The following is a 14,826-nucleotide window of genomic DNA, read 5'->3' on the forward strand; positions in this document are numbered from 1 at the left end:
TGTTTTCACTAAATATTGTTGAATAGTTTTATTTGTGAAGGATTAAGTACACAACTATGTGAAAGACAAATTAAATGAATACTTGTTTAGTCACATGCATAGATAAACATATTTGTTATAGTGTGCTGAAAACGAAAAAATATAAAAGAATTTTAAAATGTGGAGACATATATAGAGCAATTATAATTTATCGATATTGAAGTATCTTCAATTTATTTATTTTATATAATTTTAATCCCTAAAAAATTTCGTAATAATAATGTAATTCATATACTACTAGAAAAATAAAATCAATGGCAAAAGTTAGTAACGAAAAAAATTTCCTCTAATTCCCTAATTACTAAATTTAGCGATGGATTTAGAGAAAGATTTCATGGTTTTCTTCTCTAAATTTTCTTGGTTGCCCTCTATGATCTAGATGGGGTAGCATGTGATTAACCGAGTAACATGAACTCGAGCACGATCCCGGATATTACAAAAGTAATCATCATGAAACAATTATACATATACCTCTCATCCACTTCTAATAGTGGAAGAAATCATGCATGTGCTAGTGGTGCTACAACACATTTTGAGAGAACAATAAACGAGGGAACACGAAGGATGACTTGGGATTTCATGTGAAGAGTGTACGCTTTTGAGAGCAATTATGAGTACAACATACTTGATCAACAAATGTTCATTAACATGTATAAACTTCAAGAGACCTATGGAGGTATGAAGTGGGAAACCGATTAATTATTCTAATTTAAAGGTTTTCAAAGCTTTGGAATTTCACATATCAAGAAAGGCAAGCTTGATGTTAAACATATGAAATGTTTCTCCATTAGTTATTTGGAGGGTGTGAAGGGTTACATATTGTGGAAGACGGAACTTATAGGTCCAAGAGGTGAAAACTAAAAAATGAGGGTGAAAAGAACTTAGTTTGAGGTGGAGCATTCCTTTCATGAGGTGGAAAGAACTTTGCAAGAGTTATGTTGAATTTGGTCAAAAAATTAAAGATCTAAACTTTGTCTATTATCTTTCATAAGCTAATTTTTAAGGTTTGAATATAATATTTTTGAAAGTATGGTATGATATGACCAAAATATGAAGAATTGTAAATTACAAAAATAGAATAAGTGTTTTTGTTTTAGGGTGACTATTTCTAGAAATCACAAATATTAAGGGGGCTATTTAAACAACTAACTACTTTTTTTTTATTAATATAAGGGTTAATAGGTCTTTACCCCCTGTAATATAGGTCATTTTCAGTTTTCTCCCTGTAAAATTTTAATTTTGATTTACTCCATGTAAAATATTTTTGTTTTGATTTACTCCCTTAATATAATTGGCACTAATTACATTTGTCCCTATAGGGATTCGAAATCAGTATTGTACCTGGTGGTTACTTACAAGCTACTATGCTCAATGTAAATTGAGAAATTCTATTATAGTCACAAGCACAAATGCATAGTGTTTGGGCACACACATATTACAAGATTTTCTTAAATAATGAAAAAGAAATTGATAATGAAATGATTTAGTATTTTAAGAAATGACACTTTTATATCTATTTGACCGAACACTATTTATCTGTGTTGGTGACTATGGAAGAATTGTTCATGTAAATTTTACTTATTTGGCACTTCTATCCTAAAATTCTGAATTTGAATTAGGTTTCATAATTTAAAAGGTTCTACAGGAGCAAAATTAATTTTCAAAACTTGACGAAGATAGAAGAAGATGAAAAAAAGTTTCATGTGGAGTATTTAGGTTTTTGATGAAGTTGAAGAAGAGTTTCATGTATTTTCGACAAGATGCACCGAGGAAGAGTGACTTGAATTCAAATACTTTCAAAAGTATGATCTACAATATCGCATGTGCATGAAATGAAACAACTCTTTTACACCAATTAAAAAGTGCAACTAGATTCTATATCGTATGAGAACAATCTTGATTCTATATCTATAGAAAAATTGGTTGAAAGAAATAAAAAATGATGAACTCTTTTTGGTTGAAAATTGTTTACTAACCAAGGTTTCGGATGAATTTAAACCACCCCATTATGAAGAAGGAATAACTTTATTGTATGAAGTCTTTAAATCTTGATACTATCCAAAGAAGGGATTCTTCGAGGCTAAAGTATATATGAACGGTCCTCGCTATGTTTAGAGTAGTATTTATATGTGATGAAAGATATGTGATGGTACTAATATCTATATTTGGAACCAACCATAGTTAAAGGATTAGAGAAGTCCTTCGTAATGGCTCATTTGAATGAAGAAAATATTCTTATGAAGGCATCTAAATTAATTTATCCATCGAGTGGATGGTGGAAAGTTCCATTAATTGGGTTAATGTTTGGCCAACACATTTGATATAAACCCTAAAAATTCCCTTGAATTTAACAACTGAACACAATAAGTCAAAGGAAGTGCAAGCTCTAGGTGATGGCATGCAGGGTGGAAATTTAAAGTTCCTATAATAAAGTAAAAAGTTCTTAGAGTGTTTTAGAAAGTTTCTACGAGTCCAAAACATCCTGAACCATAAATATGTTAGATGTGAATCTTATTTTATTTTCTTTAGATGAGAAATTCAGAATGAGTGGTACTAAAAATCTAACTTAAATTCCATTTAGATATACTCATGTAAAAGTTGGTTGAACAATGAATTTTGAAACTAAAAATCAAATGGAGAGACAAAACTTCAAAATCTAACTTTGAGTTAGAGATTAGTTTTGAGATAATTTTTATTTTTTTAAAAAAATTCATAAACTATTTTGTGCTTTTTTTTTTTTTTTTGTCAGGTAGTCTGGTGGCTAGAATTAACCTTATAAGGTGAATAAGTGGGGTGTCTAGGGTTCGAACTTCGGCCCCTGCATATAATAATGCATTGTCCTACCAATTGAGCTATGCTCACAGGACCTATTTTGTGTTTCTTTATAATAATGAAATTATTATTTTTAAAAAACGTGTTATAAAAATAATTTGTTGGAGATGCTGCACAAAACAGCTTCTCTTTGAAGTAGTTTTCAAATTTATTTTCTTTAAAATCTTCATTTTTATAACATTCAAATTATTTTTAACCTTAAACAATTTTACATAATCAATTTATTCAAAACCAATTTTTGAATGTAAATCACTTTACATTGAAATCATTTTTAACCCTAATCAATTTAACATAATCAATTTATTCTAGAGGCAATTTTTATCACCACATAACCAAACTACACAATTTTAAACACACTAAAAGAAAAAGTGGAGTCATAACAAAAAACGATCTCTTTTGTATTAAATGTTATTTGGCATGTCTGCTCTATTATAACTTAAAACACACATAAACAAAGACACTGGATGGACTGTTGCATGGTAAGTTTTTCGGTATCTTAATATTAAAGTGATTATAACTCCTAAAAAAAGGTAAACATAATCAATTAATTTAGGAAATGACTCTCTCGCATCACATAAAAAATCACAAAGTCTTTTGAAAGCATGATAATTACCCTACAAAATTTTAATTCAAGTTATAACCTTAAGACATTTGATATTTTATTTTTTATGGAACATAGTTTGATGCTTCATTCATACCAACATTAACATACATGATTTCTCATACTTGATTTTATCTTTATAAATGGATGGCTTTTAAAAGGAAATCTAGTTATGTTGGGATCGAGGAGCTTAATGCAAGTGTAAATTAAAATTCCAAAATCCAAAAAAGATTGGATCTTGCAGCGCAGCGGTAGCGTTAAAAATGAACACCAATATTTAACGTGGAAAACCCTCTAATACCGAGGGAAAAACCACGGGACAAACTCCGAAAAATATTCCACTATATTAAAGAATATTACAATATTCTCTCCACTCTCTTACACACACAAGAGATACAAATAGTGTTTCCCGTGAGACCTACTTCTATTCTAATGCTATTATTTTTTAGCACCTAGAAGTTATAAAGATGATACCCCACCCAATGTATTTTTCCCACACTCTCTGGATTTACTCAACACTATTTTTTCTCTCACACACTTCTACATACAGAGAAGCTTTGTATTTCCACTTCTGCTTCGATGCTTTCATTCCTTCAAGTACCCCTTTATTTATAGAGGAAATCAGTTGATGATGAGTTAAATGCTATGCACTCCTTTTACGCCAAAGTTATGTCCTCAATGTGTGAAAAACTATATTTTATGTCATGTTTTCAAACTGCTTCACCACAAGCTATGTGTGTTCTCTGAACAACCTATACATAGCCAAACTATTTGAAAGGAAAAACTAAGCCATGCATTTAAGTGGAGTCATAACAAGAAACGATCTCTTTTGTATTAAATGTTACTTGGCATGTATGCTCTGTTATAACTTAAAACACACACAAACAAAGACACTAGGTGGACTTTTGCATGGTAAGTTTTCCGGTATCTTAATATTAAAGTGATTATAACCCCTAAAAAAAGTTAAACATAATCAATTAATTTAGGAAACGACTCTCTCGCATCACATAAAAAAATCACAAAGTCTTTTAAAAGCATGATAATTATCCTACAAAATTCTAATTCAAGTTATAACCTTAAGACATTTGACATTTTATATGGAACATAGTTTGATGGTTCATTCATACCAATGTTAACATACATGATTTCTAATACTTGATTTTATATTTATAAATGGATGGCTTCTAAAAGGAAATCTAGTTATACTTGCAATTCAAATTGTTAACATACGTAAAAATCTAGTTATAGTTGATTTTATCCTTATAAATGGATGGTTCATTCATACCAATGTTAACATACATAAAAATCTGGAGAAAATTACTTGCAATTAGAGCTTTTGCGAAAAATGTTACTTGGCACATATGGTGCATTCAAATTTAAAGGAAAAATTAGATTAACTTTCCCAAAGGTTTACAAAAATGACACTAACACCCCTCTAGTTTTAAAACTTACACTAACCTCCGACAATTTTTTCTTTAATAGACAAATACCTTTCTTGTTATTAACACCGTTAATTTTTTCTATTATCTTTTTTTTTTAATTTTCAATTAACCGTACGTTAATGGGGGCAAACGTTTGTGCTTGAATCTATTCAAGAAACCATATTCAAATTGAAAAATGTGTATCAGATCAAAGGTATTCTAAACATTCAAGAAACCATAGGTTCTCCTTCTTAATTTCACATGGATTCACACATCGTTAACTTTCACTCTTATCCCTATATATGTTGCATTGTGATTATTAATTATATTATTCTGCTGGAACTGATCTAATCATCAATTTCATCTGACACTGATTCTTTATTTAAACCGCTAATTGCATTTCTTTGATTCTTATTTTCTTAATTGAAATTATCTTTCATTAGGTTAATCAAATCAAAATAAACTTTCATTAGAAATCAATTTAGCAGCATAATGGTAAAAGCATACAAACAACAAGTGTATAAACATCCATGAACAAAACATAAAAATAACGAAAAACATAATAGAGTTAGTAGCACGGGAGGTGTTTGTATATTTGTTAAAAACTCAAGGGAGGTTAGTGTAAGTTTTAAAACTAAAGTGCTTGTTCAAAAAAAAAGTTTTAAAACTAAAGTGGATGTTAGGATCATTTTCATAAACCTTAGAGGATGAGGGTGTAATTTTCATATACCATAACAAAAATTTTAAAAAAATAAATACTACTAGTTAAATGTCTAACTTAGTAAAAACACAAGCCAATAAAATAAGTTAAAAGACATTAGATTAATTTTGTATATGTCACTCTTTTCATAAATGCAACGACAAAATTGTTAAGATTAATTCTTGTAGTTTGTATCATGTCATAGTTTGTTTTATTATTTATAGTCAACATGTCATGTTATGTAGAAGAAATTGAAAACTACTCGTGTAAGGAAATCAATGCTTATTAAGAACACTACTTATGTAACATTTAGATATAAACTACATCGATTTTCTTATATTTCATTTTTTTTTAGGTTAAAATGCTTATTCAAACAACAAAAAATGAAATTCAATTGTTATTAAGAACCTAATATATCCATCCATATCAAGATTCTAGAAGAAATATCATAAGACTGAAATGATAGCAATAGCATAACAAAACTAAAGATACATGACTTTATGATGTGATAAAACTTACATCCAAATTTAAAACACTTTAAAATATATTTGGTTGTCCTCTGAAATAGGAGCAGAAATTACTAAGAATATTTGTTTATATGTGTTGTGTTGATAACACATATACCAACAAAGATGTTGTCTTCTTTGGTAATATCTTCTACCACAATACCTCAATCCACCCAAGAATATAACCACAGAGACAATAATGGTCATAGTCCTATTCCAGTCTCTAATCATACAAACAAACACTTCCCATTGTGTAGGAGGTTCCACAAAGAAAGATGTTGGAGGACAAGACATAAGTGGTGAAGGGGGGTTATGATGCACATGCAAATGGTAATGTAAGCATCCATGTGACCCGAAAAACAAGAGTGTTATCATCAACGCTATCATAATAATAATTATCTTTTTTGAATAATGACAATTACCTCCTCCTGAAAAATAAATGATATTTGCATTAAAAATTAAATTTTTGACAACTAATTTAGAAAAATGAATGATCAAATAACCATTTAAGTTTATGTCGTTTCGCATACCTACTCAAAATCTAAGACTAGAATTGAGAAGGCTAGAACATCATATTTTAATTTCAAAAAAAATTTAAATATAAAAAAAGTTACTCCAATTAAATTAAAGGGGTGAAATTATCAAAATCACTTTATGGTGTGACATAGTTACAAATTTTTACAAATTATTTATTCATTACAAAGATGAAGGTCCTAAGATTTTTGCTATGATATCTACAAAATGAGAACCCCACATGACTTACAACCATCAATTATACCGAATACAAATTTGGATGTGAAAACCCACTCAAAATTATTCTTAGATGATGTTATCAAACATCTATACACACGATATAACACTATCACAACTTATAAAACATAAAAATACAAGAACAAACCGCGCAATGTGCAAATCTAAATCTAATGTTTATAAAATCATAAATGTGATTCATCAGTGTAAAGAAGTGTTATCTTACCTTTCTTCATGTTATTTAGTTGAGTTGGAGAGGCTTCATATTGGCATTAATCATCCTCTCTATGTATATCAAACTTGTTACATCATTAACAAACACAAACATGTAACTGTAAAAAAACAGTTATCATAACCTACTATATATGTTGTAATGTTTGAGGTTTCTTTCATTTAATGAAATGTTGTTTACCGTAAAAAATAATTAAAGCAAGCAACTCCATAATATAAATATAAATAAGATTTCACTATCATCGTACATCCGGTGATATTATTCAAATTTCATTGTCTAAGATTTATATATTTTAAAATGTATATCAGTCTACTACTATCATTCTCAATAAAAATATGACATATGCATCGGTTAAAAAACAATCGAGAAACTTATAATTCATAAACAAAGAAACATTATATCAAAAGAATTTGTTACTCATGCATAATTTCAGTTTAATAACAATTACGTTGTTCTTTCAAGATATTTTTAATAGGATCAAAGTAAAAAACAACTATGAACAAAAAACATATTGTATTTTTTTTCACAAGCATAATTAACCACATTCATAAATGGTGTATTGTTTGGATACAAACTAGCTGATTATTACTCCTAGCTTATGTTTCATAACTCATAAGTTAATGAAAAAGTTATAATCCTACAAATACTTAAACAGTAAAATATCATAGTAGGAAAAGAAAAGTATTGTATAATTCTATCCGAAGCATTGAAATATCTGAGAATTTACTTTTGCTCCGTTAAAAAATACACCTGGTTATTGTAAACACCCTCTTTCCAAAATAAAAACCTAATGCTTCGAATTAATTGACGATTTGTTGGATACTTTTCGGTTAAATAGTTGTTAATTTGTTGAAATGACTCTTCAATCAACTCCAAAAGAGGATCAACAAACACCGATCATAAGTTTCCGCCACTAGATTCCTCGTGTGTCCTACAGGATGTTAACAAAACAATATTATCCGATTGCATCTCAATCAATCCTCTAGCATAACATGTGTCAACTACAAAAGTGACAACAAAACCTTATGATAGCTCTATCAAAGTCTCCGCTAACAACTAAAGATCTAGTGGTAAATGATTGGCACCAACAATGAATTTTTCATCGTGATGTTCACCACCATAACGACAACTGAAAAATACAACTAATGTATCTCTAGACTTAGTAAACTTAAGTAAACTAATTATTTTCTTTAGAATTTCTTGTCTAGTAAGATGATGAATATTATTTTTATTTTTGTCTAATATCAAAAAACTTAACAAAAATTAAATCATACTGTATAGTTTGTTCAAAACTTAACAAACATACCGTATAGTTTGTGTTTGTTTCTTCGAAAAAGAAAAAAAATAATGTGTTTATCAAAACAAAAATACATCCATATGAATTGAAAAAGCCTTTCTGCCATTAACATTCAAATTCGATGAACATGAATTTAATATAGTTTATGAATTACATATTATGTTTATATAGTTAAGGGACCATATTGAAGAAGGAACAATAGTTCATGGACTAAATTGACGGTTTATTTGTTTGTTGATAAAAGAAAATCATATTAAGTATTTTATACTCAATTTATTGTTTGTGTCGTATTGTTTATCATATGTGGGGTAAAATTGCAATTGGTAACATGCATTTTGATATAAGTTTTGGAGATAATAAAAGGAAAAACATGAAAAGTGTGAATGTAATAATCACACTAAAACCTTCTTCTTCAAGCCAAAGACAATGTTGGTACTTTAATTAATAAGCATGATAAAGTTACCCTAGAGCTCAGTGCAATGAAGCTTGATTGATACACGTGTTCTTTATCAACGGTTCTAGTTTCATGGGATAAGTGAGATTAGTGTTTACTGAGAACGTCACTCTTAGACTATGGACCACGTAAGTCAAAGTCAAACAATATTCTCTGACTTGTTACGTCCTTAATTCAGTGGAATATGTAGCTGGAGTCATAACATCCTTAATTCATACTCCCTCCGTTTTTAATTATAAGCAAATTTTATTTTTTAGGTTCATTCAATTAATGATGTATATACATCATAATATACATCATTAATTGAATGAACCTAAAAAGTAAAATTTGCATATATTTAAAAACGAAGGGAGTACCACCGTTAAGGTAAACAAAAACGGAACCACAGTTAACCCTCATGGAATGAAAGCATGGTAGTACCATTTTAGAGGAGTAACAAATTTGTTGTCTTTATAATATGAATGAAAGTTTAATTTCATTTTAGTTTGATGGAGTACATTTCATTCACTTGGATAGAAGTTTTCGTATTATTTTTTAATAAAAAAAGTTGAGGATGTCACATTTTTTTAAGGTATGGTTATTACTACTTAATATTTGAAGGTGTATTTAATGTTTTACAACTTTTTAAATAAAGGTATATGTCTAAAAATGTTTTTATTTTTATTTTTATTTTTTTTATTTTTATAATAAAAAGCAGGTGAGTATTATAAGGAGAATATGAAATAGAGTCCCTAAATTTTGACTCGGATAATATGTTGCATCCAAACTCTTTCGGCATAAATAAATCGACTCCGCTACGTCCATCAGACAAAATCCAATTCTATTTTTTTAAAGAAAAATTCAATTTTTGTACATCATAATAATTGGATTAAATGTATACTTAATTATGGTTGAGTTTTCTTTTTTTTTTTTTAACTGTAAAATAAGTTTCAATAGCATGAAGTTGTGTTGTAAGATAAGAAATTTTCTAAGTACTACCATTAAGCAAGTGATTTCCCGAGTACTGCCACTAAACAATGCAATAAAACGTCTCTGGGGTAGGGTCATCAACAACTAGTGGGGGTCCACTTGATCATAATATTCAGTTACTCACTCATATAGTAATTTGTTAGGGAGTAATTGATTGTTATCAAAAGAGAAATTACATAAAACAGTATGAACGGCTGGGATGAATTAGCTATCGAATGTTTCATCCTTACCACAAAATATGTTCACCGGGCCATAAATATTAGTAATTTGTTCGGAAATATTTAATTGTACTTTGATGGTTAATTTATTTTTTTAACAAGGCAAAATGAAATATGTACTAATATCTAAAAAAACAATCCCCTTAACTCAAGTTGTACCAAAGAAGAATGCCAAAGTTCAACAAAAGAGATTAAGCCAAAGAAAGAAACAATTCGACCAAAAACACCAAAAAAAGTACATTAGTCAATGCTCATACAAACAACTATGAGAAATAAGTGACAAATGAGCATTATTGGCCTTCAACCACAAAAAAGAAAGAAACTTAATTTTTTTTTTCAAAAGCGGATAAGTAGTGCTTCTGTTATTGTTAAAAAACATGTCGTTTCTTGCCTTCCAAATTACCCAAGTGCATAACATCTCGCCTAGCTTTAGAGACATCAGTTGCATTACCAAATTGAACAAAATAATCCAAAATTCAAAAGGGATCAACCGAAGTAAAACCAAGGCAATTGACACAAGATACCAAAGAGAGCTCGTCACGTTACAGTCCAAAAACAAATGATCTATCGATTCAACCTTGCCAAAACCATTAAGACAGAGTTGGGAATCAGAATGAATAATGTCTCACCAAAACAAATTATCCTTGGTAGGCCACCTATTATGGAGAAGTCGCCAAACAAATAAAGAGATCTTCAAGGGAACATGCTTAAGCCAAATAATATTAGAAACAACAGTATAATGACGTGGTTCCTGACTGGTGAAAAACGGGTATGCTTCACGCACTATACAACATGCTTAACCCAACGATTAATGTTTACTTTTCCAACCTGACAGCCTACCTTTAATTCTGATAAGAAACGGTCCCCAAAACTTAATTGTCGAGCAACACCATGGAAAATTTTTAAATTTGCATCTCTCTCTAATCCAATTTAAGTGAGACTGCTGCCAACAAATACGCGTATTAATCCGAGATAGATAATGAAGATTAGTTGTCAACCCATGCTCGTAACTAATTATATAACCTTTTTTTTTTTTGTTTGTCGAAACTAATATAATCTTTGTGCAAATTTATAAAGATAAACTATAATATTCAATCAACTAAATTTATAATACCTCTAAAAAAAAATTATAATAAACAAGATATAATTATTTAAGTTACAAATTCTATATATAAAAAACAAATAAAATGTACTACAATTATGTTAAGATAAAATTAAATTAAATGGATGTAATTTTTTTAACACATTAGCACCCTTAAAGTTTGGTTGGATATGTACTCAACATTTGATTATTCAATGTTATATCATACATTTGTATTAATTTTTTTTTTAGAGGGTATTCATTTATTTTAAAATCAAATCAAATTTTAAATTCTGTCTACTACCCAACTAAATTTTAAATACTTAAAAATCTACCCTTTTTTTTTTTGAGTAAAAATTATATACATAATTGTTTGTGTTTGATTGAGTAAGAGGAGGATAAAGCGTTTGAATTGATAGTAATATTAGGTCAATTGATATTTGAATTGAAAAAGCGTTTCCGCCATTAACATTCAAATTCTATGAACATGGATGATGAAGATTCTTCCACCTGCCCCTTCTGTTTCTTATCACTTCCATCCTCACAACTTCAATGGTAATTCTTTTCTTTCTTCATGTTTCTTCTTTTTCTTTCACAATTTCATGACACGGGTTCGATTTCAGGCATGCCAATACCCACTTCGAAGATGACGATTTTCGTTCTCCTCAGGTAGCCCTTTTTCTTCTTCTTTCAAATTAACCTAAGAATCGTCAAAATAAATAAGCAATCAAAATAAAAATTGAATCTTTTGTGTTTTCCCCCTTTTTGAAAGGTGATTTTGTGATCAATGTCTGCAATCAATTAGACTCCAATGATTATATTTTTACTTAACCCTTTTTGTTCAAATGTAAATTTTTACATTTATGTTCTAAAGTTAGCTATTTTTCTTCATTTTTGAGTAGAGAAGAAAGTCACATTAGGATGCATTTTCTACTCAATTTATTGTGTGTGTTGTATTGTAAACAAGATGACTTTATTTTACCTTTTGTTGTAGAAATAGCTTATACATAAGCACTTTTATGATAAATGTTTATGCTATAAGCGCGTAATTAAAGTGTTTATCCAAACATGGTCTAGGTATTTCTACTCAATTTATTGTTTTTGTTGTGTTGTATGGTTTCATATGCAGGTTGAAAAAGCAGTTCGTAACTTGCATCTTAATACAACTTTTGGAGATTGTAACAATTGGTGTGGTGGTGGTGGTGGTAGTAGTAGTATTGGTAGAGATAATGGAGTGTGTAATATGGATGAGAAGATCTCTTGCTTGGTTGATTTGCAGATAAAGGGTGAATTTCACAATGTAAATGGAGGTTTGATGAACTTGTTAAGGAACTGTTTGGAGTCTGATGGTGACAACTCAAGAAGCATTTTATCAGGTTATGTTGATCATTTCCAAAGCAATAAGTTTGAAGATGTTGGATGGGGTTGCGGTTGGCGTAACATACAAATGCTTAGCTCACATTTATTGGCACAAAAGAGAGAAACAAAAGATGTATTGTTTGGTGGTTCAGGATTTGTTCCTGATATTCCATCGCTCCAAAGATGGCTTGAGATTGCTTGGGAAAGAGGTTTTGATGAATCTGGCTCTCATCAATTCAATCATGCTATCTATGGCTCTAAAAAATGGATAGGAGCTACTGAATGTGCTGCCCTTTTGCGTTCTTTTGGTCTCCGATCAAGGGTAGTGGATTTCGGTCCTAAGGAATCTGAATCTCTCTATCTGTCTGTCCCTGGTTCGAGTCTTGGTGGACAGGATTTAGTGAGAATTGGTGATGAAAGGAAGAGGAAAGCACCGAATGTCTCAGGACCAATGGATAGATATCTGTCTCGTTGTGGCGGTGCTGTTTCTCAAACAAGTTGTAGAAAGAATGCAGAGTCCTGTTCTTCTATTAATGCTACTGTGGATAGAAAAAGTGGCGGTGAATTTGTGGTGAAAAGTGCTGCTAAACAAAGTAAAAATCATCAAGTTCTCATGGACTTTGTGTGGAATTATTTTTCAAATAAAAACTCGATTCAATTTGGCTACAGGCGTGTTGTCTTCAGCGAAAAAACGTGAGTGATGATTCATTTTAGATACACTTGCAATTGATTTAACCAAACAAATGATATTGTTTATTGTGGTGTTTAAAATTTTGAAAGCTTTCTTGGACAGTCCCTTGTACTTTCAACATGATGGACACTCGAGAACAATAGTTGGAATCCAAGTCAGACATCAACGAAATGGAATTCTGCATTATAATCTCCTAGTTCTTGATCCTGGTCATGTAATGTATTTGTGTGTTATTGTATATTTTCTTATTTTTAATTTAAATGCCTGTGTCTAATTGCATATATCATATGAGTGTGCTTCTTGAACTGCTAAAACCAAGTTCATCACAAAGTTTAACCAATTTTTAATTACAACCTACATTATAATCCTTACTTTGTAGTAATATTATAAAACCGTTAGTTTTTGTGGTAATTGGTTGTATTCTTTGGGCTAGTACAAGCTCCAGAAGTAAGGATATGCAATTGTAAGTAGGTTTAGAAAATTAGATGTCTGCTTGAATTGATTGAGTTTATCTATTGACAAACATCTGTGAAACAGTTGTTTTGGATAGCTTAGGGAAACAACTTATTACACGTTTTAAACTGTTTTCAGCTTATTTGCATAAGCTTTTCAGGATAGCTTATACGAAAACAGTTTGACTTTATTTTATCTTTTGTTATAGAAATAACATATACATAATCAGCTATATGATAAGCGCTTAATTAAGATGTTCATACAAACAAGACCTGGATATATTTTCTTCCTACATCTATCTGTTATTAAATGTTTATTCTAGAACCGGCATGTTGTTTAGTAATTATGGCATGACATCATTTCAAATATTGTGACTTATCATTATAGAGAACGGCAGCTATAGAAAGTTCACTAAGGGAGAGAAAAGGATGGCAGAGATTCATAAAAAGAGGAGTGCACACACTGAGGAAGCAACAATACCAGGTTTTACTTCTTTTTCCAAAAAATCGCAATGTCTCGCACCTTTGAAAGACGAGGGCTGATGTTCTTTTTTTCTTTTTCAGCTGTGTTATGTCGATCCTGGAATTGCCAGTGAGGAGGAGATGGAAAAACTCAAGACAGTGGACAGTGTCTTCATTGAACTTTAGACAACCATATAAAAGTTCTTTGTTTCGTCAAGGTACCATCTACTATTTCATGCCATATAATGTAACTATTTTTCTTTGCACTTTTTCTGACTATTCTATAATAATTACAACAGAGGAGATATTGGAAATAAATGTAAAAGTTTTATGTTGACACATATTTTTCATTGTTACAGATTATGGAGCTGTCTACAAATATTAACAGTTATGTATCATCATCACTGAATCATGCATGCAAGCTTGTAAGACTGGAGACGTCACTTACAAGCTAGTTTTGTAAGATTGAATTAGACTCGATCCAAATTTTAAGATTCAGTAGCATCAAGGGGATAATCGTTAAATCCAATTTAGTTTACATACTTCATACTCCTTGTATGAGACGGAAGGAATCTTCTTATCGTACAACTAATGAGTGCTATATCATGTTTAGGATATGTTCTTATGGGATGGTATAAAACTGCTAGGGCTTAATGGACACAATAGAGATGGTGGTTTATGTTATGTATAACTCTACCTTTTCTGTTTGATTTTGCTGTCAACTGGTATCAGTTTTGGTCTGCTACTTTGTGCTCTAGAACT

At 30.2% G+C, this 14,826-nt stretch overlaps 1 protein-coding gene across 2 annotated transcripts; it reads left to right on the top strand.

Annotated features, from left to right (window-relative positions):
- Positions 1-11,489: 11,489 nt before the first annotated feature.
- Positions 11,490-14,807, top strand: LOC11409854 (zinc finger-containing ubiquitin peptidase 1). 2 transcript variants are annotated; one of them, XM_003615443.3, is made up of 7 exons: positions 11,490-11,655; positions 11,724-11,769; positions 12,230-13,152; positions 13,253-13,364; positions 13,991-14,086; positions 14,167-14,282; positions 14,424-14,807. In XM_003615443.3, exons 1-6 carry the CDS (start codon positions 11,582-11,584, stop codon positions 14,248-14,250), a joined length of 1,335 nt encoding a protein of 444 aa, XP_003615491.2. In that variant the 5' UTR covers positions 11,490-11,581; the 3' UTR covers positions 14,251-14,282; positions 14,424-14,807. The 2 variants fall into 2 exon arrangements, 1 of the variants encoding a protein (XP_003615491.2); XR_003011976.2 differs by having other exon boundaries at positions 11,491-11,655; positions 14,167-14,311.
- The last annotated feature ends 19 nt before the right edge of the window (positions 14,808-14,826 follow it).

This window comes from Medicago truncatula, chromosome 5, assembly GCF_003473485.1.
Source record: "Medicago truncatula cultivar Jemalong A17 chromosome 5, MtrunA17r5.0-ANR, whole genome shotgun sequence".
Taxonomy (NCBI): domain Eukaryota; kingdom Viridiplantae; phylum Streptophyta; class Magnoliopsida; order Fabales; family Fabaceae; genus Medicago; species Medicago truncatula.

What these genes read in the sequence shown, in the direction of transcription:
- LOC11409854 (XM_003615443.3), top strand. Translation starts at nt 11,582, where the DNA reads ATGAACATGGATGATGAAGATTCTTCCACCTGCCCCTTCTGTTTCTTA. An exon ending in CCATCCTCACAACTTCAATG is followed by an intron (nt 11,656 to 11,723) that starts GTAATTCTTTTC and finishes GTTCGATTTCAG; the next exon opens with GCATGCCAATACCCACTTCG. An exon ending in ACGATTTTCGTTCTCCTCAG is followed by an intron (nt 11,770 to 12,229) that starts GTAGCCCTTTTT and finishes TTTCATATGCAG; the next exon opens with GTTGAAAAAGCAGTTCGTAA.